The sequence below is a fragment of the Sinocyclocheilus anshuiensis genome, unplaced genomic scaffold (genome assembly GCF_001515605.1).
Source record: "Sinocyclocheilus anshuiensis isolate Anshui unplaced genomic scaffold, SAMN03320099.WGS_v1.1 scaffold560, whole genome shotgun sequence".
In the NCBI taxonomy this organism is placed as follows: domain Eukaryota; kingdom Metazoa; phylum Chordata; class Actinopteri; order Cypriniformes; family Cyprinidae; genus Sinocyclocheilus; species Sinocyclocheilus anshuiensis.
In genome coordinates, this window is record NW_015554116.1 from 38,759 (window position 1) to 63,305 (window position 24,547).

General features: G+C 35.7%; 2 protein-coding genes across 4 annotated transcripts in view; both read left to right on the forward strand.

The window, feature by feature from the left end:
• Positions 1 to 11,350, forward strand: part of LOC107669790 (roquin-1-like) — a 22,489-nt gene extending 11,139 nt beyond the window's left edge. The window contains exons 6-16 of the mRNA XM_016462185.1: positions 450 to 650; positions 991 to 1,123; positions 1,206 to 1,324; positions 2,157 to 2,269; positions 2,349 to 2,636; positions 5,678 to 5,880; positions 5,978 to 6,303; positions 6,390 to 6,551; positions 9,091 to 9,222; positions 9,475 to 9,566; positions 9,744 to 11,350. Coding sequence (XP_016317671.1) covers positions 450 to 650; positions 991 to 1,123; positions 1,206 to 1,324; positions 2,157 to 2,269; positions 2,349 to 2,636; positions 5,678 to 5,880; positions 5,978 to 6,303; positions 6,390 to 6,551; positions 9,091 to 9,222; positions 9,475 to 9,566; positions 9,744 to 9,900 — 1,926 coding nt within the window. The 3' untranslated portion in view covers positions 9,901 to 11,350. The remainder of the gene's footprint in view (positions 1 to 449; positions 651 to 990; positions 1,124 to 1,205; positions 1,325 to 2,156; positions 2,270 to 2,348; positions 2,637 to 5,677; positions 5,881 to 5,977; positions 6,304 to 6,389; positions 6,552 to 9,090; positions 9,223 to 9,474; positions 9,567 to 9,743) is intronic.
• A 4,800-nt stretch (positions 11,351 to 16,150) lies between these two features.
• LOC107669814 (antithrombin-III-like) lies at positions 16,151 to 24,117 on the forward strand. Of its 3 annotated transcripts, none has more exons than XM_016462220.1 (8): positions 16,151 to 16,271; positions 16,746 to 17,158; positions 18,564 to 18,779; positions 18,858 to 18,995; positions 22,794 to 23,012; positions 23,096 to 23,270; positions 23,583 to 23,647; positions 23,757 to 24,117. In XM_016462220.1, the coding sequence occupies exons 2-8, from the start codon at positions 16,799 to 16,801 to the stop codon at positions 23,934 to 23,936; spliced, it is 1,353 nt and encodes a 450-aa protein (XP_016317706.1). In that variant the 5' UTR covers positions 16,151 to 16,271; positions 16,746 to 16,798; the 3' UTR covers positions 23,937 to 24,117. The 3 variants fall into 3 exon arrangements, with proteins under 3 accessions (XP_016317706.1, XP_016317707.1, XP_016317705.1); XM_016462221.1 differs by having other exon boundaries at positions 16,794 to 17,158; positions 22,794 to 23,016; positions 23,100 to 23,270; XM_016462219.1 differs by having other exon boundaries at positions 16,794 to 17,158.
• The last annotated feature ends 430 nt before the right edge of the window (positions 24,118 to 24,547 follow it).

Consider the following 24,547-nt stretch of genomic DNA (forward strand, 5'->3'; position numbering starts at 1 on the left):
TTCTCTTTGATCAAAAAGATACAGCATTGATGAGCATAAGAAACGTCTTTAAAAAAACATTTAAAAAAATCAACGGCTGTGTGTGTGTGTATATTATATTATATTATTATTTTAAATTATAATATATTATTATATATTATAATTTTTTTAAATAAAAGATCAAAATGATTAATAATGCATATATATAATTAATATGGAAGCAAAATGCTTTTATTGTGTAGTATTTTCATTGTATTTTCATTCTTTTATTTGTATTTATATTAAATTACAGTTAAAAATAACATTAAATTTGATGTCAGCTGATCTCTTTCAGATTTAAAATATTTTCTAAATGTATATAAACTATTAGTAACGTATTAAAAAAAAAAAAAAAATTGTAATTTTCATCTGTATTTAAATATTTGCATTTGTATTTATATAAAATATATAAAATTTTGTTTTAATCTCAGGTGACCAAACGTGACGAAGATTCCTCCTTGATGCAGCTGAAGGATGAGTTTCGCACATACGAGGCTCTTCGGAGGGAACACGACTCTCAGATCGTTCAGATCGCGATGGAGGGCGGACTGCGTATCGCCCCTGACCAGTGGTCATCTCTACTGTACGGTGACCAGTCGCACAAATCCCACATGCAGTCCATCATAGACAAGGTATGATGAGAACGTGTATTATGATAAATAAAAATGGCTTTTTGTTTATAAATTGTGGTTCAAAGTGCCTAGGTAATTACGCCTTAAATTTTCCAAACATATCCTGTTCAGAGTATTATTTTAAGATTTCACTAGGTGGAGCTGTAGTTTTTTTACGGCAGGTCTGCAAAAAAAAAAAAATTGTATGTCCAATTGTTACGTGTTTAAATTCTCCAGTAACACCCCTCCCTGTGTAGAGGACGCATTTAGGGTTTAGCAAACGTCACATCGTGCAGAAAAACATGTTGATTTTGTCTGCTGGTATGTGAAGTATGTGTTTATGTGGCTTTGTGTGTTTCAGCTGCAGACACCAGCATCCTTTGCTCAGAGTGTGCAAGAACTCACCATCGCCCTTCAGAGAACCGGAGATCCAGCCAATCTCAACTGCCTCAGACCCCACCTGGAGCTCCTGGCCGACATCGACCCCAGCCCAGGTCCGTCAGCCTGCTCCATTCACACATTTGTCAGTACAGCCATTCATAAAAACATAAATGTCTGATTTTTTTGTACTAACAGATGCCCCTGCACCCACATGGGAGCAGCTAGCCAAAGGGCTGGAAGCGGTGCGGACCGTCGTTCACGGCCTGGTGGATTTCATCCAGAACCACAGCAAAAAAGGAGGGGATCAGCAGCAGGTCGGTAACCAAATTGCAGATGTAAAATATAAATTTTTAAAAATATTTAATAGTTTTACATTTATTTATTTATTACTTTCTATTTAGTTAGTAGCAGCAGCACTTCTTTTATTATTTATTTATTTTATTTTAACATTATTTTATTTTATTTATTATTCAGTTTTTTGCGATAATGACATTATTTATATATGTGTTATTTTAGTGTTATTTATATGCTATTGTAGTATTTCATTATTTTAAGTCAGCTTTTATATTTTCATTTTTAATTTTGGTTTACGTTTCAGAAACTTTGTGCTTCGTTTTTGTTTTTTTAAATATATATTTATATTTAGCTTTAATTTATTAGCATTCATTTATGTAGAAATGAAGTGCTGAGCAACAGGTCGGTAACCAGATCACAAACTTTTCAATATATAAATATTTCATAACTATTAATATAGTAATTGATCAAAATGCTAAAACAATTAAAATATAATAATTAAATAAGTAAACAAAATAGCCTTATGATTTTTGGCCAGTTTTTTTAGAACGTATTAATTTATTTATTTGTGTATCTATCTATTTACTTACTAATTATCTATACATCAGGTATATTTAAATATTTATATACTATTACAGTATTTATTAATATTTTGAATTGGCGTTTATTTGTATATTTTCAGTTCAGTTCAAACTTTGTCGCTTTATTTATTTATTTTAATGGTTTTATGTGCTTTTGTCAATTTTTTATGTTTTTATTTAGCTTTATTTTTTTATTTAATTTATTTTTAAATCCGGTCTTTCGAATAACTTGCACAGAAATGAGTAAGCATATCTCACTTTCTGCCCACAGCCACCTCAGCACAGCAAATACAAGACCTACATGTGTCGGGACATGAAACAAAAAGGCGGCTGTCCTCGCGGAGCAAGTTGCACCTTCGCTCACTCTCAGGAAGAGCTTGAAAAGTACACAGGACTTTTAAGTACGTTAAATAAAGCGTAATAAGCATTAGCATCAGCCTCACCACCTCTTCTCTGACGACAGGTACCGTAAGATGAATAAACGTTTGGGAATGAGGCGACAGCTCAGCCAGTCCCTGACCCAGCTGAACGAGATGGACTTCGGCGCCGGTCTGTTGCCTGACGAGGGGCCTCCGATGGAGGGAATCCCACGCAAACACTCCTCCATCACTAACGTCATCCTAGCAACAGGACCTGATTCCACCTTGGCCCACCTGGTTTCCAGAGGCTCGGACCCGTCATATGACCCAACACACAAACCAGGGAAGATGGAGTCTGGGAGCCTCAGTGCACCTGGCTCACCTCCAGACTCGTGAGTTTATTTGTTTATTAGTGGTGGGAAATAAATCGTATATTAGCATGGGGGATGTCAAACTTTTTTACACCACATATTGCCAATGAGAATATCCCCTTTCTAAGGATCCCTTTCGTAAAGTATAATGTAAATTTTCATGTATAGACCTATGTTTAAAATAAAATATTATAAATATTAACTGTAAAATATTAATAGTAATGTTTTATTAGTTAGTAACTGCTAATATCTTAAAATAATGAATAGATCAAAATATATCAAAATTGTCTCATGATTTTCAACCAGTGTTTAGAAAGAATGAAATGGCTTTTATTATTTTTATAACATGTATTATATTATATCATATTATTATAACAGTTAGGGTTGTCAAAAAGTACCAACTTCGGTACCATTCGATACTGAAATTTAAAAAATGAGACAATACCAGCATTTCCCGCTAGAACTTAAGCGCTGTTGATGGACTCTTAAACACTGTTGATTAGGGATGTAACGATTCACTCAGCTCACGGTTCGATTCGATTCACGGTTTTGATTTCACGATTCGATTCGATTCACGGTTATTATACTTTTTTTTTTACAAAATTAGATTTAAGACAAATTATAAATTAAATGTGTCCTTTTATTATTGCTTGGACAAAATGCTGCACATTTCTTTGTGAAATTGAAATATAATGCTATAATAATATACTAATATAGCACTTGCATATTACTGCTCTTTTGTTGGTTTTGATTGCTTCTATTGTCCTCATTTGTAAATCACTTTGGATAAAAGCGTCTGCTAAATTACAAAATTTAAATATAATGTAAATGTAAATAAAACTAAATTGAAATTTTAAAACAAGCCCCAAATCAAATAAATAAGTAACACAAATAAAATAAATCTCTTCATATAAACAAAATAAGGCTTTGTCTGTGCTCTTTCCTTTTAAAATTAGAGGCAACCACTGCATTTTAATCTTGATCCAAACAAAGATGCTGCATACATGCAACATGAGCAGTTTTTAAACTAAATTAGATTGTATAGTTTCGAAATTTGAAGCAAAAACAGAATGGTTTGACTTCAGTTTTGTGAAACTATAAATAAAAATATCTGCATGAAACAGCAAAGCTGAATGAGATGCAGATTCACTCTCTGCCAGCAGGTGGCGCTTAAACCGTTTCCTGGTTGCCGCTGTAAACACAGCAGCGGTGAACTTACGAACCTTAATATGCATTATACAGAGGCAAGATGAAAAGAAAAAATACCATCTAAACTTTTCTAAAGACAGTAAGTTCCCCTCAGACATACATTCATATAAACTCCTACCCCTAAATGAATCGCGATTTGTTTAGCATCTCAACCGATTTGAATCGTCACATATTTGAATCGATTTTCACCCGGCTCGCAGTTAATCGTTACATCCCTACTGTTGATTGGCCACTGTGTTCACACGCTCAACAGATATGTCTGTGATTGGCTACAATGATCATTGCTTCACGCTCTTCACCGAGCGAAGAGCTCACACAGAAGGACATGGGAGAGCTTGAAAGCTGCATCTGTCAGCGGATCCATCTATGAGCAGATATCTCTATCGTCTCATTTTTAAAATTCGGTACTTTTTGACAACCCTAATAACAGTATTAGTAGCAGCTGCACTTTATTTATTTGATTATTTGATTATTATTATTTTACAGTTTTTCACTTTTCTAAATTTTGCGATACTGACTAATTGTCTATACATCTGTGTTATTATGTATATACTATTATAGTATTTATTCATATTTTTTATTTGCATTTTATTTTCAGGATTCATTCTATTTTAGTTTAGGTTTTAGTCATTTTTATGTGCTCTTATTTTTATTGGTATTTTTATATTTATATTTAGCTTTATTTTATTTCAGATTTAGTAATTTTGTGCACTTTTTATTACTTTTAATAAATTTTTTTATTACTATTTCTATTTGGCTTTAATTTATTTTTACTTTAGTTTTAGTGCTTCAACTTATTTTCACTTTTAAGTTTGTCATCTAATATTTATACTTTATATACTTTATTTATAAGATGATAAACTTAACGGAAAACTAGAAATGTTGCATTGGCTGCGCGATTAATCGCATGCGATTGTCATGCGCATCTTGTCAGTAAAGCTGGTTCTGTAATCAGTAGTAAATCTCCAGCAGCATTTACTACTCAGAGCTGTAGTTCACTGACAAGCTACGCAAAACCGTGTTCATAATCGCAGACGATTTAATCACGCTATAATGAAATCCAAGATATCGTTCTGCGATTATAAAATGCTGCTCCATTTGAAAGCATGTAAAAATACCACATTTAATAACATGTTTTTACTCCAAACTCACTTCATAACGTCAGTCGAGTGTTTGAAATAAATCCTTCTTTGAGATGATGTGGCTTTTTACACAGAATAAGGCATGCAACATATTTCATAGTATTCTAAGCAATGATAAAGGCTGTCGATTAGCATTGCATTATAGATATACTTTATTATAATGAAAATTATAATAAGACGAACGCAGATAAACTCAGTAGTTGTGTGTTTATTAGTCACGTTGAATCAATGAAAGCAGTTAAATCTTGTTTATTCAGCAACCACTATAGGGATTTCCTGGGTTTCTTCTGCGGGGCGTATTTGGAATTTCAGCGCGAGAGTGCCCTCTGGCCTTCGAATGGAGATTTACTGCTGATCACAGAACCGTGCTTCACTGAAAGATACGCATGACGATCGCAGCTTCTGCCTAATCGTGATTTATCGCCATTTAATTTCAATTAATCGTGCAGCCCTAATTGGCAGCTAACTGAAATAAGTTTTAAAGCACTAAAATTCAGCTTAATTTTAATAAACTAATCAAAATTATTGATTTATTAATAGTTTAACAATAATGACACTGCTATACATTATCCAATTTATTACATACTCCAACTGACTACTTGCCATATAAATGAATAAATGGACATGAAATGTTCATTTAAGTCAAAATTGTTTTAATTTTAATAAAGCAAGAGTGCAGAGTGATTGTGCACTTCATCTCTTGATTTACAGATTGGAATCCATCCCAAAACCAGGGATGCTCATAAATTCCCACTGCAGGGTAGCGGGCGAAGGCGCAGTCGGACAGAAGCACATGCCTGCGGTGCCTAGAGTTCCTCACATGTACTCACCACACCAGTCTGAACGGTATTACTCTGATACAAGAGGCCCTCTGCCACCCTCCGCCCAATATGAATCCTCCCAGTACCCTGCAGGTACCAAAACATTGTTGTTCTTTTGAGTAAACGCATTACATTTTGCGCTTCTAAATCTTTCCACTTTAAAAAATCTTAATTTTCCTCTTTTCAACAGGTAATCCTTATCCTCACCACCATGTGCACCCACGCTACGCCCGCCACCCGACTCCAGATCCAGGCATGCCACCATATCCGGACTCCTATTCCAGCTCCTACACTTCAGAGCGCCAGTGCGCCAACCCCAGCTCTCATTACGGATACCCTTCACACCATGACGGCCGTCGCCACTCAGCCTACGCCCATCCCCAGACATTCCCCCCACGGGAGGAACTGGTGCGAAGGAGTCCGGATGTTCCCCCGCCGCTACCACCCCAAAACGCTTCGTACCTGCCAGAGCCAGACAACTATAACCACTCCAGTCACATCAGGAATTACCCGAGGGTAAGATCCATTACCTGCTATATTTAAACTATACTGGTCTCATTTAAAAGCTAAAGAAAACTTAATCTCTGATAATGTGTCCCCAGAATGCCTACACACGACCTCAGCCCTCCCTAGACTACTTGCACCGCCGAAGACAGGAGATCATGGCCCAGCTGGAGGAGAGAAAGGTGGCTTCCCCGTCACCCTTCAGCTCCTCACACTCATACGACCCCAGCTACCCTCAGGACATGAGGGGGCAGAGCCATGTAAGCCAGAGGAAGAATATTTAATCGACGATAATAATAATACTAAACAAAATGTAGAAGGGATGCATGTTTAATCTAAATGAAACAATGGTTTAAAGTTGTAAACTAAATAAATTAAGATAGCCGTAAATTAGATTTGTAAAAAATAAATAAATAGTTATAATAATGGTATAACTGGTACTCTAAAATTATCTTTATCTGAAATCTATTTTAGTAAAATGATATCTATTTCAAGAATTTATTCTAATTTGATTTATTTATTGTTAATATTATTATTATTATTATTTATACATAGTAGTAGTATTGTCATTTTAAAACTCATGTAGTAATAATAATGAAATACTCTGTTTTAGTAAAGTATTATAGTAATTTCCTATTTAGTTTTTTTTGTATTTAATAATAGATATTTTTATTATTTATATTCATATTGATATTTTATTGTAATTTGTTTTATATAATAATAGTTATTATTATTATCTTTTTCTGAAATCTATTTTAGTCAAATATATTTTAAAGATTTATTTAAATTTTATTTATTTATTGTTAATGTTGTTATTGTTGTTATTTATACAGTATTGTAATTTTAAAAATCATGTAGTAATAAAATACGGTTTTAGTCAAATATTTTGTAATTTGTGTTGAATATATGTAATACTTAACGTTAATAGTAATATTTAGTATTTAATTGTATAATATAACAATAATAATAATTAGAATTTTTCTGAAATATTTATTGTAATTTTATTTATTAAAATTATTAATTATTTTAATTTTATTTATTGTTATTATTATTGTTATTTATACAGTATTGTAATAAAATACATGTAGTAATAATAATAATGAAATACTCTTGAGTAAAATTATAGTAATTTCTTATTATATTTTTCATATTTTATTTTTAATTTTCATATTGATATTGTGTTGTAATTTTATTAAAAACATTAATATTTCTAATTTTGCTTAATATAATATAATTTATTATATTTTCTGAAATCTATTTGAGTAAAATTATATATATTTTAAAGATTTATTTTTATTTGATTTATTGTTATTATTATTATTTATTAATACTACTAAATGACACCAAAGTGTAAAAAATCCACTTATATATATAAAAATATAAATACATAATTATTTTTTATAAACGGTATATATTTTTATTTATTTATTTGATTTCCTTTTTTTTATATTATTTATGTATGGAATATTTTTGAATATAGTGTGTATATATTTATATTTAAAATAAACAGTCAAACAAAAAATTATTCAGACACCAGATATAATGTTTTATATATTTATTTATTTTTACTAGTGGGTGCAGGACACTATAGTTCATTTATGTAAGTGAGCATAGCAAAATAAAGTAAACTGCGACATACCCAAAATTTCTTCACACAGTGGACTACCAGTAAAATTGATAAAAAATTTGGGACCAAAAATTATTCAGACACTTTGACCTGACCATGTTTTGCTTAAGTGTTTTTTGTTTTTTTTCTTTAATTGCTAATGTGACCTTTTTTACACCCACAGACTGAACAAAATTAAGCATTGCTTGGTAATTGATTGACCTAAATTTGTATTATCTAATTGTGTACTTAAATTTAACAGCTGACAGCTATTCACTCTAACTCCTTACATACCTTTCTATCAAAGTTATCTGACATTATGAATTTGTTCTGACACAGTTTAACTCTGAGTCTTGTTATATTTTATTACCATTTTCTAAACTATAGCGAATAAACTGTGATAATGTGAGAAATGTTGAATGTCAATAAATTTTGGTTTGACTGTATATAACAATTTAAATAAAGTGTGTGCACCTAATAAGATATATATAAAATGTACATTTTTAATATAATTTTTCTAATTGGAATTTTATTTAATTTCTAAATGTGATGGTGTTCTGAAATGAGGAGGCAAAGTCCTGAAAGTTTTTTTTTTTAATCAAATATAAATTCATGTCCCAGTCACATTTTCTTGGTTAAAAATGGTTATATAATTGTGCGAGTTGTTTACTTTTTTTTATTTTTTATTAGTCTTCCCATTAACGCCATTATATTGTTCATTCAGACTGATTTGCAAACACAAGAGGCGGGATTTATCGCATGAGCCAATCACAGCCGGACATAACCAGTCATATCCAATCATTTATCACTCACGTGACTTTCTCCCATTCATTCTCAATTACCCCCCCCACCAAACTCACCGCACGCTTTAGGAGTTCTGTTAAAACTCAGTGGGCTCAGGGGAGGCGAGAGAGGCGCAGACTCCTGCTGGTGTCACTGTTGGACAATGTTTCTTTAGAAAAAACGACTGATTTATACTCTTTTTAATGTTATATTTTGTAATGATGTTTTATTTTCGTACTAAATTTTTTTTTTTTTATCCAATATTTTGAGGCACTGCATCCCTTGCCTCCTTGAAGGAAATGCTCCTGATATATATTTTCACACACACAAATATATATATGTATATATATATATATGTCTTTAGTTGTTGTTATTTTAATGATTCAGCTTTTCACTCTCTCTTTTGGCAGAACCCGAGCTCAGTCATGTCCCAGCCGTCTCGAGTGGACTGGTCGTCTGGGAATTTGTCCAGTGAACAGCTGAGTCTCGAGCTGCACCAGGTGGAGAGAGATATCGTCATGAGGACACAGGAGATGGCCATGGTAAGCGAGACATGCAATTTATAGAGCTTCTATTAATTATTCATAATTAATATATTCTATTACCGGTGAATGATTCATGTGACTGCGGCCATTTCTTGAGCAGAAAATCCATTTTTAAGCAAGGTCATTTGTAAGAGTAGTGTTTTTTTGTTTTTTTACTGGTACTGTGGAGTATAATTTGAGTAACTTTTATATCTCTGTTCACTCAGTGAAGTTCAGGAAGTCATGTGATTTACATTATTTTGCCTTCAGGAGAACCACGATGGCAAGTACAAGCGGGTCTCAGTGGAAAATGGACAAGACGAACACACTCTGCAACGAGATGAACATCTACTCACTCTTAGGTGAAATATAACTAATATACATAATAAATCAAAAGAAAAATATATTTTTTTTTACCAGTAACATTTCAGTTGTGTAAGTGCTATTTATGTATGTATATATATTTTTTTTAAGTCAAGATTTGTGCTTTCTTGTGTCCATCACGGTAGTTCTCATCGCCTTTCTCTCTTTAATTGTAGTGAGGGCTCAAACGGCTCCATCGCTTTGGTCCAGGACTGTGGTCTCGTCAGCAGCAGCTTGTCCTCGTTGACCAGCAAGACGTCATCTCTCAGTTTGTCCTCCGAACAGGTGGCCAGCAGCCCTGATTTGCCCAAGAACGGAGTCGTCCACTCCTAGCTGGCTCTTTCTACCTCAGATTCCCCTTCCGCAACCACCACCCCTCTATTATGCCAGGTTAACCCTCTAGAGTAGGATGATCCATCATCGCTGTATTCATTTGCTTAATCCTGAGCGCTTAGCTTCCTCCGCTGACCCTCAAACACCCATCAGGCAAATATGGGTGGGATTCACTGTGCATGTGCCTCAGCAGACTTGCACAGTCATGCCCTGATTTAGTTTCTTTTTACAGCAGTATCTGCTGTCGAGTATTTTCTTCCTGTTTTTTTGTTCACCTCCTTCCCGAAACTAGCCTTTTTCATAGCCGCGTAAATCAGGGTGAATCCGAAAAATTCACAGTCTTAAGTGTATGTCAGACAACATATAAGATGATCTCAGTTATGTTGTTTAACTATCATTAATCCACTATCTTGGGTTTCAAAATTGCATTTTTATCATTATGTGCTACGTTTTCGGTAGTTACGCTCTTTGTCGTGCTTGGTGTGGCGTTTACACTTCTGTCAGAGTTTACAGTGTTTAAATAGATTTTTTTTTTTTACAATAACTGCAGGCTTGCTGCATATTCAACCAATTTTGACGGTTTAAACTATGTATCATGTTTCATACATTAGGCTTCATTTAGGCTTTTACAGTGTGATTGCTGCAATGCACATTATTGTCTGTTATAGAAATACTCGTAAACCCCAATGTTCACTGATTTGACCTCAATTGCTCTCATGCCAACAAACCCAAAAGCCTTTTCCAGTCTTAATAGGGCCCTTGTATTGTTTTCATCATATTACACTACACTGCCTGTGGGATTTCAATTGAACCGCCTGTAATCATCATTTTCTGTGGTAATGTCCTCAGGGATGCATTATTCGGCCTCTATATTTTGTGGACGTGAATAGAAATAATCCAGGTTACTCTGGTTTTTTCATAGTGGGTATAGTTAAATTTTTCCATCCTGAGGATGGAAAGAAAGCCACTACGGTAATGCATTCAGATGCATTCTGTTGTAAGAGTGCGTATATACTACTCTTCACTTTGTCAGTGAAATTACGATCTTCAGATCAAGCCACATTTTTGTTTAGTTTTTTTGTATATGTGATGTTTCTCATCCTGAAAGATGTGGCGTATATTCAAAGCAAAAAGAAAGACTTTGATCCAGTTGTAGCCACCTCAAGACTCTCCTTCATTCTCCGTTTCGTCTTTGAAGTTTAAAGAACGTTGTTTTGATGGGCCGGTTCGATCGAATTCCCCTACAGGCTGGGCTCAAGCGTGTACATCACAGTTCTCCTGGACTTCATTTTAATACTGATCGGGGGATTAACTGAGCTCCTATACTTTGCTTTACTGTCACATGTCTTGCAGGAGACTGTTTGGACTTGAAAAGCTTGGACTCCTTACCTTTGAAAGGAATAGTTCACCCAAAAAGTAGAACAAAATCAGAACAGATTTGGAGAAATTTAGCATTACATCACTTGCTCACCAATGCATCCTCTGCAGTGAATGGGTGCCGTCAAAATGAGTCTAAACAGCTGATAAAAACATCACAATAATCTACAAGTAATCCACACCACTCCAATCCATTAATTAATGTCTTGTAAGGCGAAAAGATGCGTTTTTGTAATGAACAAATCCATCTTTAAGACGTTTTTAACTTCAAACTGTTGCTTCTGGCTAAAATACAAGTCCATAATATTGCTTTCTTCAGTGAAAAAAAGTCATGTCATTTAAACCAGAAGAGAAATATGCACAGATCAAGCACCATTTATAATTGAAAACAGTGCAAAAACAGATATGGATTTTGATGTGAGTGGACAACAGAGGATGGATTTTTTCACTGGAGGAAGCATTATTATAGATTATAGACGCATATTTTGGTCAGAAGCAACGGTTTAAAGTTTAAATAAAAAAAATGTAATGTGAAAAGCTGCATGTTTGTAAGAAACGGCATTCATTGATGGACTGGAGTGGTGTGGATTACTTGTGGATTATTGTGATGTTTTTATCAGCTGTCTGGACTCCCATTCTGACGGCACCCATTCACTGCAGAGGATCCATCGGTGAGCAAGTGATGTAATGCTAAATTTCTCCAAATCTGTTCAGATGGAAAAACCACTAAGCATGAATGCTTCCATATTTCACATTATTTGGAATTGGTTGTTTCCGACCCAACCAAAAATTGAGTTTGTAGTTACGTCAATTCCAATTATCTTTATAGTCCCGCCATCAGCCAGTTCTGCCGTGTTGTTGGGTACAAAAGTAAAACTTCGTAGAATCTGCAGACATTTTTCAGATTTTCTGTGCAGATTTTGGAAGAAAAACTGACGGCTTTATCAAACTAACCAAAATAAACAAGCAAAGACGCAATATGAGGATAATGTGTTGGCAGAATCTGCACAGACCTTGGCAACTCTTAAATTTGCCTTAACGTTAAAGTCCACAACATTATATTTCCGTCAGCTAATCCGCGATCAGTATTGTATTAGGTTTTTTTAAAACACTTGCACTGTAAATCTCAAACTTGCATCCTTCCATGTAGTTGCTTCCTTGGCGGCGAGATCTCTTCACTTACACTGTCAGGCTCATTAATTTAGCTTTAAGTTCGAGGTTATTTTATTTTAGTTTTTTTTTCTTCCTGCTAGCATATAAATGGTCTCTTGAGACATCCTACCACAACCTTAAAAGCACCTATTTTGGTGGAACTTCTCTTAAGTTGGAGTTGATTTCTATTGTTTTTATTATTTTCGTTATTACTGTCGCTTTGGTGTGAGCTTTCGACATTTAAGCAATCGTTAAGATTGGATATTGCAACTTCGTTTAGGCAACCACTGTGAAGCACAGTGTAGACTTTAAGGATAGCACGAATTTACCCAAAATTTGTTTGAAAGAAACAAAGAAAAGCAGAAGCTTTTTGTTGTTGTTGGTTTTGAAGCAACTAAAATGGATTACGAACGCCTGGTTTAAAAAGGCAAAAGCATGTTAAAACGCTCTTGTAGGTATTTTTAGGATCTAGAAGTCCTAGGTCCACCTGGGTAACATCATCTTTATTTTTTCAGTTTAAAGGAACACCTCTGTCTTTATCTCAGGGTTGATTTTAGTGTATTTGGGTGTAAACATCATGTTGCGCACTTTCTTTTTTTTTTTCTTCAGGACTGCAATTTTCGCTTAACCAGTTTCGAGACTTGAAGACGTCAAGACTGTGCCTTTATGCAAATGTGCAGTTATTCACATGTTTAGATGTAGCCGAACCATCTCGATTTATAATATTCAACTCTTCTCAGTCTTCTAAGTCAGCATTTATATTAAATGATCTCTACGAATCTGCAGGCGTTCAGGCTGCCAAACTGAGTACTGCCTATCCTTTCTGAGATAAAGGAATTTATTGCCAGGTCATTTGTTTTTGTAGCCATTTTATGCGTTTCATGCAAGTGAACTTGAGTATTTAAGCATGTTTCATGGTGTGATGGTGGTCTTTTGATGTTAGGGTTCTGAATTGGAACAGGAAAACAAGGTATCCATACCAAGGTATCGGTATCCATATTCAGAGAGGAAAGTATTAGGCTTATTTTCCTATTTAAAGACATTATTGGAGGTCTGATAATACAGATAAACAAATCAAGGTTTACTGATCTCATAAAAGCCATTAATACAATCCCTGACAGTTCCTTTGTACCTAACCAAGACTGATTTTCAGTTTTCAACGAAACGCAGATTGTATAAACTTTTGCAGAAGGGCTCAATTTATTATGTATCTGAAGTCAGCCATTTGAAAACCAACTGTTTTAAACTATTGTTGCAAAGCAACATTTACATGATCGCCCATGAGCCAATGGGAATCACTATCACTGAAAAGGGAACCAAAATATTTATCCAGGTGAATCTCATGAAACTTGTCAAAAAATGGTCACAATTCACCCCAAAATAAGTGTATATTGCATGAAATGAAGCCCATTTTTGCAACCTCTTTAATTTTTTGCTTGGAGAATGTTATTGTCATGACATTAAACAGAGTAATACTGTATTGCAAGACATAATTAAAAATATATATATACAAAATTACAATTATTGATACATCAATGTAATATTTATAGTACTGCCTTTATAGAATTTTTTTTTTTTTTAAATAGCTTTTGTTGCTGTATCACAGTGATGAGAAATTTTTTTTTTTTTGCAAAATTGGCTTAATTGTTTCAATGCAAACAAATCTAACAATAAAAATAAGTGCTTGATTTTTAATGCAATTTTTTTTATTATTATTTCGATTTTGAGGTGAAATATGACTCTTTTTTTTTTTTTTTTTTTTTCTCTCGTGAGGTTCATCCACCCAGTGCTGACTTCTTAAAAAAAAAATTTGTTGTATTTATGATCACTGTCTAATAAAAAAAAGTCTCAGTGTTTCTTCACTGGAACTCATTTTCTTATTGTGATTGTTGACTATGTTCAGGGTTCGTTTTAAAATACGAATGTAGTACTAATTAGTGTCAAAAGTTGTAAACGTGAAAAAAATAGGAATTGAAATCTGAATTTTGACACTTGGTGCCTGAAACAACTAAGACTGTAGTATGTTTTCCCACACAGATAAATGATTAATGGTACATATTGTTCCCTGGCCTGGAGGGGAAAGTATGCGCCGTGCACATACACACATAGTAGATTTACGAGAAGCCATAATGTTACTTGAAAACACAAGGGTTGTGCACAAGTACAGGCTTTAGTGTTTTAGCCTCTAGCTAGCTGTAGGATGTAGTTTTGAAAGGAATGATTGTGTGTTTGTGTTCAAGTGTGTCCAAAGAGAGTGCTGTCCACCTCATTTCTGTATGTTTGTTCCCACTGTAACTCGTTGCTTGCACTCATGTATTGACTATTTTTCGTGAGATGGGGTGTTGCATTGTGGTCTTTTCACCATGATTCCTAACATCGGGATATACAATTGTTTTTGATGATTTCTCCCATGTTATCTCATGATAGACTGCTTAAATTAAGGTACATTTTAACTTCAACCTGAATAAGAAAGTCAATGCTTATATATTATACTCCATTAAGGAATGTTTAGTATATTTCTCCAATGTGGATGTAGTTGTAATACCTTTTTTTTCCCTCTTTGTACAAGAATTCACTGTGTGAAATTTTGGATTGCATTGTATATTTATTATGTATGTATAAATAAAAACACATGCATGTATATATTTATGAAAAACATGTTATGCTTATGTTAAATATATTTATATATAATATAAAATAACAATATAAATATATACATGTAAATATTTTCAAAATATTTACTGTATGAGTGTGTATTTATATATACATAATAAATATACACAGTAAACACATTTTATGTAAGCAAAAACCACATAGTAGATTTACGAGAAGCCATAATGTTACTTGAAAACACAAGGGTTGTGCACAAGTACAGGCTTTAGTGTTTTAGCCTCTAGCTAGCTGTAGGATGTAGTTTTGAAAGGAATGATTGTGTGTTTGTGTTCAAGTGTGTCCAAAGAGAGTGCTGTCCACCTCATTTCTGTATGTTTGTTCCCACTGTAACTCGTTGCTTGCACTCATGTATTGACTATTTTTCGTGAGATGGGGTGTTGCATTGTGGTCTTTTCACCATGATTCCTAACATCGGGATATACAATTGTTTTTGATGATTTCTCCCATGTTATCTCATGATAGACTGCTTAAATTAAGGTACATTTTAACTTCAACCTGAATAAGAAAGTCAATGCTTATATATTATACTCCATTAAGGAATGTTTAGTATATTTCTCCAATGTGGATGTAGTTGTAATACCTTTTTTTTCCCTCTTTGTACAAGAATTCACTGTGTGAAATTTTGGATTGCATTTTTGTATAATACAATTGCTTTTCTTCTGCAGGGGGTATTGCTAACTGGATTTTTGAATTAGATATTGAAAAAACTTGAAAAAAAATATTTAAGAAATGTATTTTATGTACAGCAGTGATTCTGGCATGGATTATGATTAAATTACATTGTAAACCATTTTCCTATCTGGTCTTTCTTACAAATTCATGCACTTTTACACAACAACCACTAGGTGTTGAACACTGAACAAACGGCAAAACAACTGATAACAAACAAAATAGTTTCACCTCAGGCATTTGTACTGAAATAGTTCTTTTTAGCAATGTTTTGAACCGATTCCCCATTATTAGTCAAATTTGCTTTGCTTGTTGTTAATCTAACAAAACCAATCAATAGCTCAAAGGTTGTCCTGAGTAAACTTCCATCTCTCTAGTCACTCCAGTGCTCTTAAGGGCACTGACCTGTCCAGAGAGCAGTGTTTTCTTCACTTTGCTGCTTACTTTAGTACAACATAGCTCCAAAGCTGGTGTTTAACAAGGAAATACAACAACGCCAGGTACGTGAAATTTTTTTTAATGCATTAAACATCCTGATCAAGAAAGAGCAGTTGAGTTGTACGAAGCGTTTTGTTGATTCGTAGGGTTCAAATGTAACTTTTCGCCTCAGACACAATCCTTGTATGAAGTGTATCTTTGTAAGTCAACTATTGGTAGTGAAATAGAATTCGGATAAAATTTTAATTTCTGACTAGCAGTGTGATTAATTAAGTAAAAATGATCGAAATTGGCTCAGCTATGATAATTTAAACTTCAAATGGTTTTATTTCTTTGTAACCACTGTGGATTTTAAAGTGAAATCTTTTTTTCATTGCATTTCATTTTAGGAAAGTAGTGCTATGGAAAAATGTTTGCTCCTTACTTAAGCCTAATTACAGTACACATTTAAAAAATATATATATCTTCCCAATTCGCTATAGACATTGTATTGCATGATTGATCCATGATTGATCCATGACTTGTTTGACCACCAGAATTTGCATTGAACTGCTTTTCCTTGGCTGGTTTCCCATTCCACCTAGGCAGGATGAAGTTGTTGGCATGTGCGTGGGCTTTGTGGGTACTTGCCCTCTGTTCGGTCCAGGCAGCCAAAGATATCTGCAACGCAAAGCCCAAAGATCTACCTTTGGAGCCAATGTGCATCTATCGCAGCCTGGATCCTGAAACATTACCAACTGGAAAACCTGAGAAGATCCCAGCTGGAACCAACCCTCGAGTGTGGGAACTGTCTAAAGCCAACAGCCGCTTCGCCCTCTCATTTTTCAAGCAGCTTGCTGAGGGAAAGTCCAACGATGAAAACATCTTTCTGTCGCCAATTAGTATCTCAACAGCTTTCGCCATGACGAAGCTAGGGGCTTGTAACACCACACTGGAGCAGCTCATGAAAGTAAGGTCAAGTAATTGTAACTCCAAATTAGGGCTGCCCCCTAATAGTCGACTAATCGTTAGTCGACCAAAATTTTATGAATCGCTTAGTCGAAGAAAATGTTTTTTTTTTATTCACATTGGCGAAGTCACGCAGTCCGTGACGGACAGATCGTTAACGGCTGGGCTTTGTGGTAATACAGTACATCGGGCAGAACATCCAAACTCTCGCCTATCATTCTTCGACCTCAAATATGGCTTATCATCTGAAATATTTATTATCAACTTTACATGGCCGTTCAGTCTAATGTTAATCTAGAAAAATGTGCGCTGTTCAAAGTGTCTGTGTGGAGTGTGGAAGCAGACCAGCAGCTCTCACTGCAGGACAGAGGCGCCGGTGCGGTCACTTGCTCTTAAATACAACAACGCCAGGTACGTGAAATTTTTTTAAATGCATTGAACATCCTGATCAAGAAAGAGCAGTTGGTACGAAGCGTTTTGTTGATTTGTAGGGTTCAAATTTAACTTTTCGCCTCAGACACAATCCTTGTATGAAGTGGATCTTTGTAAGTCAACTATTGGTAGTGAAATAGAATTCGGATAAAATTTTCATTTGTGACTAGCAGTGTATGATTAATGAAGTAAAAATTATCGAAATTGGCTCAGCTATGATAATTTAAACTTCAAATGGTTTTATTTCTTTGTAACCACTGTGGATTTTAAAGTGAAATCTTTTTTTCATTGCATTTCATTAAATACCTACTCCGTAATTTTTGCTCATACAGATAAGAGTTATAAATCTTTCAAATCTGTAAAGACTCTATGTTTATTTGTGTGTACTCACAATAACAAAGCGCGCTTTTGTAAAATAAAGCAAACAGGATATGCTTTCTGCCGTCTCGGTCTCTGTGAACTTGAGCACGATACTCAGTGTATATCTTTGCCTTACAGACATTAAAAAATATATCTATATTGAGTGAAATGTCTACTTTCAAATGAACAAATTCAAATGGAAAACAAATATTCTCAGATTATGTCATCTGTATGAAACATGCAAACATGCATTACTACTGTGGAGATGACGAGTCGGTGTCGCCAACTTCATCTCTTAAACTGAAAACAAAGAAAGCGCTAGTTTATCAAATTATTAAAATGTTAATGCAGTCTCCTTACTGTTTTTATTACTTCATAATCATTACTTCTGCGGTGCACTGTGGCACGCTTTATGCGTGTGCTTGAGCGTTTATTAGGAAAAGGCTCATTATAATGATTTGAAATGTTTATTAATAAACGTGCGATTAGTCGACTAATGCTTAAAATGAACGACTACTAGTCGACCAGAAAAATCCTTAGTCGAGGGCAGCCCTACTCCAAATAAAGATTGATCTCTCAAGCAGGTCAACAACTTCTCTATTCTTCACATGTAGGTGTTTCAGTTCGATACGATAAAGGAGAAGACATCAGACCAGGTCCATTTCTTCTTCGCCAAGCTGAACTGTCGACTATATCGCAAAAAGCATGAGACAACAGAATTGATCTCTGCAAACCGTTTGTTTGGAGACAAATCTACGCTTTTTAATGAGTCCTACCAGCACATCAGCGAGATGGTCTATGGGGCCAAGATGCTGCCTCTCGATTTTAAGGTTACATTGGCATAAGTGTCTAAATGTAGGTCATCTTATCCTTGACCCTGTACTAAACATTCACGTTTCATCCTCCAGGAGAAACCGGAAGTTTCAAGGATGACGATAAATGAATGGATAGCCAACAAGACTGAGAACCGAATAAAAGACACCCTGCCAGAAGGTTCAATAGACTCCAACACCATATTAGTCTTGGTGAACGCAATCTACTTCAAAGTAAGTGAGGATGCAGAGATATACTTGTAATTAAGATGTAATTTTTTGGGGTCTCCACCTTCCAGCAGAGTTTGGCTCCAACACCAATTAAACACATATGTGTGTGTGTGTGTGTGTGTGTGTGTGTGTGTGTGTGTGTGTGTGTATAGTTCTCCAGTGTGTGTGTGTGTGTATGTAGTGTTCAGCATCGCCAGCTACTGGCCTGGCATGCATAATACAGTGCTATTAGTCGTTTTCGGAGATCTGTATGAATGAGGAACTTTTCGACAACATTGATATCTATGCAAAAATTTTCTAAATCACAAAGGAAAATTGTGTATACCAGGAATTGTGGTATAAATGTACCCTTGAACCTTGGCCCTATCACCACCTTCACTCATTGGGAAAAAAACTACCAGCCTAGCTTACTGTGTCCTCTTCTAGTTACTTTGACAATTCCAGCTCTTAAGGAGCTAGTTCAGCCTCAGAAAAGCAACAAGCAATAAGCATAGTGAGAGAATTACCATCAAAATAAAACACAGCTAATTTAAGTAAAATGCTAATTCTCTTTACAAATAATTGCATCATCACAAAATCGGTGTGTACACTTCAGCAGAATATGTTGACAACAAGCTGGGTTGCAAAACGTATGACAGACTCCCCCTCCTACCACAATACCAACAAAACTGAATGTAAGCATTTAATAAAATTATGACAGGGCTTACAGCAAAGCAAATTAGAAACAGACACTTCAGCACCCTAGACAGTAGTGGTATAACAGTACACAAAAATGATGGTTCGGTGCGTACCTCGGGTTTGAAGTCATGATATGGTATGGGTTTGGTACAGTGGAAATAAAAGTAAAATTGCTTTTTTATTTATAACGTAGACGGGAGAATTCGGCATCTTTCATTTAACCCTACACATTCCAACACAATCTGAACAGGCAGATCTGAAGGGATTAGTTCCTCAGAAATATTTGATTTAAATATTGATTGTCAAGTTACAAATCCCAGATAGAATGCGGATGTGGGCCACTTAAGGCAATGATACGGCACTGCTGACCTTCTTATGGCCCGTACAAAATAGATGTAAGCCTGAAGTGGCCTACATGTAAAATAGCAAAAATGGTCCAAATGTATCAAATCACACGTGAGCCTCTGTAGACAAAGATGCTGTGTTCACGGCAATGTGTAATCTGAATCTGACCCTAAAGTGGCCCATGTGGTAAATAGTGAATATGGCCCAAATCGTGCCAACCAAATGTGGGCCACCTTTGGCAAAAATGTAGCACAAATTGAACCAAATGTGGTCCACATTTTGTGGTGCTAAAATATGTTTCAGCAAATGTGGTCCAGGTATATTAAACCGTATCTGGGCCAGTTTTGGCAAAGATATGGCACAGTGAGCACTGGCTAATGTAGCTGTGAGCCTAAAGTGGCCCGCATATAAAATGACAAATATTGCCCAAATAATTAATAACAATTTGGGCCACTTTTGGCAAATATACTGCACAGTAGAGGTCTGCGCGGGACAGTTTTTTTTAGTCCCACTCCCACAAGGTTCTATTCCGCACCCACCCGCTCCTGCTATATATTCACTCTTTGTTCACCCGCTGTCCGCTTAGAATAATTTTCTTCCCGACCCGACCGTTCCCGCTAAATTTAGATCTCGTTTCCAGAATCTCACATTTAAATTTCCGCTACTGAAAGAAAGAGAGATAGGCTGACAAATAAAAGTGTAGTCTGCACAAAATTGTATGTTATTTTATTCGTCTTGTCAAGAGTCTTGAATTTATTGACTTTGACTTGAATTTATATGATTTATCAGGATACAGTCAGGATACAATTCATTTAACATTGACAACACAATAGGGAAAAAGTGTCGCAGAGAGAAAAAAAATAAAAATGGTGGTTGTACAAAAAATAGCCTATTAGCTATTTTTATTCGTCTTGTCAAAATACTAAATTAGTTTGACATTTTCTATTAACACAGTAGGAAAAGTGTCCTCCATCCTTATTCTGCTCTGTCACTCATCGACAACCTACCTGTTCTGTCTGAGGGCCTTATATTTACCACAGGTACAGCCTGCTCTGAGCATCGTTATGCACATGCTGCGCACAGACCACGCAAATAAAACGTGTGACGTTTAAAGCATGAGTGCAGCACGTGCATAACAGTCCTGAGCGCAAGCTGTACTGTGAGTCAATAAGAATAAAGCGCAGATATGCTGTTCTAAATGGACGTCGGGAACGGGATATTGTTAGACCGCCCGCTCCCATTCAAATTACACCAGCGTTACTGACCGCTACCGCATTTTATTCGGGAAATTAATCCCGCGGTGCAAAAAATCCGGTCGGGTCCCGCGGCTGCAGACCTCTACTGCACAGTCAGCATTGGCTGATCAGTGTGTAAGCCTAACTTGTACCACATTTGACATGGCCCATATGCCCCATACATTTTAAAACAGATGAGGGCCACTTCTGGTTTGGATGTAGCACTTGACACTGGCTAATTGAAATGGAAGTTTAAAATTGTAAATATGGCCTAATAGAATTTGGCTACTTTTAGTAGGATGCAACACAGTTAACTGATGCAGAGTGATCTGAATATGAGTCTTAAGAAGGCTACATACCCAGCAACTTATTTTTTGAAACATGCTGTGTGTTTTTTTATGTGTACTGTGCAGCATAAAAACAGAAGTGCAATATAATGATAGCTCTTACTGTCACGGATTCTGTTCATTTGGACATTGTTGCTGTGCTACAGTGTTTGGATTTACCCTTGTTGGATTAAAGACTTATGATATATAGCCTTTCATCTTCGTCGTGCGCTCTTTAACACAGCGTAGTCGTGACACTTACTGACTTACTGTGTAGGTAGAGTCTGAGTGAGAAGCATTTAGGTTCAAACTTGTGAAGAACTGTTTTTAAAGTATTGGAATGTTACTTTGAATATTTCTCTGTGACATTTGAATTGCTGCTTGTGCAAAATTTGGGTCGGGATGATTTTACCAAGTGGGACACATTTCTGGAACTTATTTGAACATTTAAGGTTTATTTGGTATATTAGCTAAAATGTGGCTATGCAGTGGCCTGCTTGTGGACCACTTCCAAAATGCCGCCATTCCATGCAGCATGTGGGCCACATGAGGAATGTGGGGAAGATCAGGGTTAGAATAAAAATCAACTGTGTTGATTTGTGAGTTTTGATACATCAACTGTGAGTTTTGGTTTATTTGGTTGGCTCACATGCGGCAATGCTAATCTATTTATTTATTGTCATGGCTGACATGCAGCCTTCCTATGGCTTGCTTGTGGCCCACATTTGGCAAACAGGAGCGGACCGCACAAGTGCAATCATTCTTCACAGTATGTGGGCCGGAGCAAGGTGTTGGATCTGGGCCAGAATTTAAATCAATGTGGCCCAGATTTGGGCCAGTTCTGCTTTATTTGGTGTATTCATGGCTGACATTGGGCCTTCCTTTGGTTTGCTTGTGGCCCAAATTTGGCAAAAAGGAGTGGACTGCCCAAGTGCCATCATTCCATGCGGTATGTGGGCCAAATTAAAGTGTCAGGTTTGGGCCTGATCTGGACCTCAGGAATTTTGCTATCTGGGATTGCTTTTAAATAAAAATAATATTTAAAAGTTTCATTTATTCTATACATGTACAGTAGAAGACCTCGACAAATTGTTCAGGATCACGCTAAACTTCTGGGAAAGTTTGTTGGAGCTAAACTCTGGAAAGTGGCCCTCCATGAGCAGGACTGAACTCTCCTGACTTGTGAACTCTGTAACAGTCTGGCTTTTGTGTTCCAGGGTCAATGGAAACACAAGTTTGATAAGCAAAATGTCATGAAGTTAGACTTTTACGTCAGCGAGACATATAAGTGTCTAGTCCCCATGATGTATCAAGAGGGGAAATTTAAGTATGCCAGAATCAATGACGACAAGGTGAAGATCCTTGAATTGCCCTACAACGGTGCTGACATCACAATGGTGCTCATATTACCTACTGAAGGTACAACCCTGCCGGAAGTAAGTTGATTATAAACAATAGACAAAAAGCTCTCCTCAAAGATCTCCTCTAGTCTTACCTAACAAAACTGCATCCAATTAAGGTAGTGGAAAACATGAACCTCAAGAAACTTGAGGGTTGGTTACAAGCCATGAAAGAGACCACAGTGGTCATGCAGGTTCCTCGTTTCCGTATTGAGGACAACTTTAGCCTCAAAGAGCAGCTGACGAAAATGGGCCTTGAAGATCTTTTTAGTCCAGAAAACGCCAGTCTCCCAGGTACGCAATTAGTTTGATTGTAGAAATTTTTGCTATTGTTTTGGCTTTAAAATGTTCGAAGGGATAGTTCACCTAAAAAACATGCGGTCATCATTTACTCACCATTATTTTGTTCCAAACTTCTGTTCATCTTCTGTAGAACCTAAAAGCTTCACAAGACTAGGAATGTAGAGCTCAAGTCATATGGACTACTTGTATGGGGTCTTGGCTTGATTGCTATGAAATTTTGCTGTATGGATTTGTGTTCATGGTTGGGGTGAAATCTTGAGTTTAGATGTATCTACACAATATTGTCACGTTGTGTTGCACTAGGGATGGTTGCCGATGATGGGCCCAACTTGTACATCTCCAACGCCTACCATAAGGCCTTCCTTGAGGTAAAATACATTCAATATTGTTTGCAAATTCATGTTTTTATGATTAGCCTGTGTAGCAAGACAGATCACACAATTTCTTAACCAATGGTCTGGTTTTCCAATTTTTCAGGTGAATGAAGAAGGTAGCGAAGCTACTGCTGCCACAGCGGTTGTTGCTACCGGACGCTCCCTAAACATCTTCCGGGAGAATTTTGTGGCAGATCGACCCTTCCTTCTGCTGATCCGTGAGTCCAGCATCAACGCCTTGATCTTTACCGGCCGAGTCGCAAATCCTTGTGGGAGCCGCTAACATGGATTGGATATGGATCCCACACTATGAGGACAGTTATTGATTGTCCTCATTTTCAACTTGACAAGGCAGCCTTGTTTCTTCATTATTGCTTAATAATGAACGTTAAATTTGTCATAATATGTCGTTTTTATCAGTCCACCAAACAAGCACTGGAAACAAGCACATCAAGAGGAACAAAGAGGATTTACAAATGAAAGAAATAAAAGCAATATGTACAGGCACAGAACAAGGATAAAACAAGTTTATTTTGTCATATTAGAAATTTGGGTTTAGCAGTATCACACAATCTGGGCTTACATAATTATACATTTTAAGAACATAATTAAAAATCCTTCACAGTTACACTTAAAGTGCTTTGTTTCTATTTAGAAGAATGGACTTGACACTGCCAGTGAGGAAAAAAAACATAGTGGTTATTGTGAAAATGGCATTCACATTATTAATGCTTAATCTTTCTGATTCCTGTACCATTTTAAATACAAAAAGTCTCGAATTTTAAGTAATTATAAACTGATTAATTTCAAATAAGTGATTATACTTAATCACCTATGAATATAATTTCTAATTTTTTTTTAAAACATTTACTTTTTCAATAAATATATACTGGT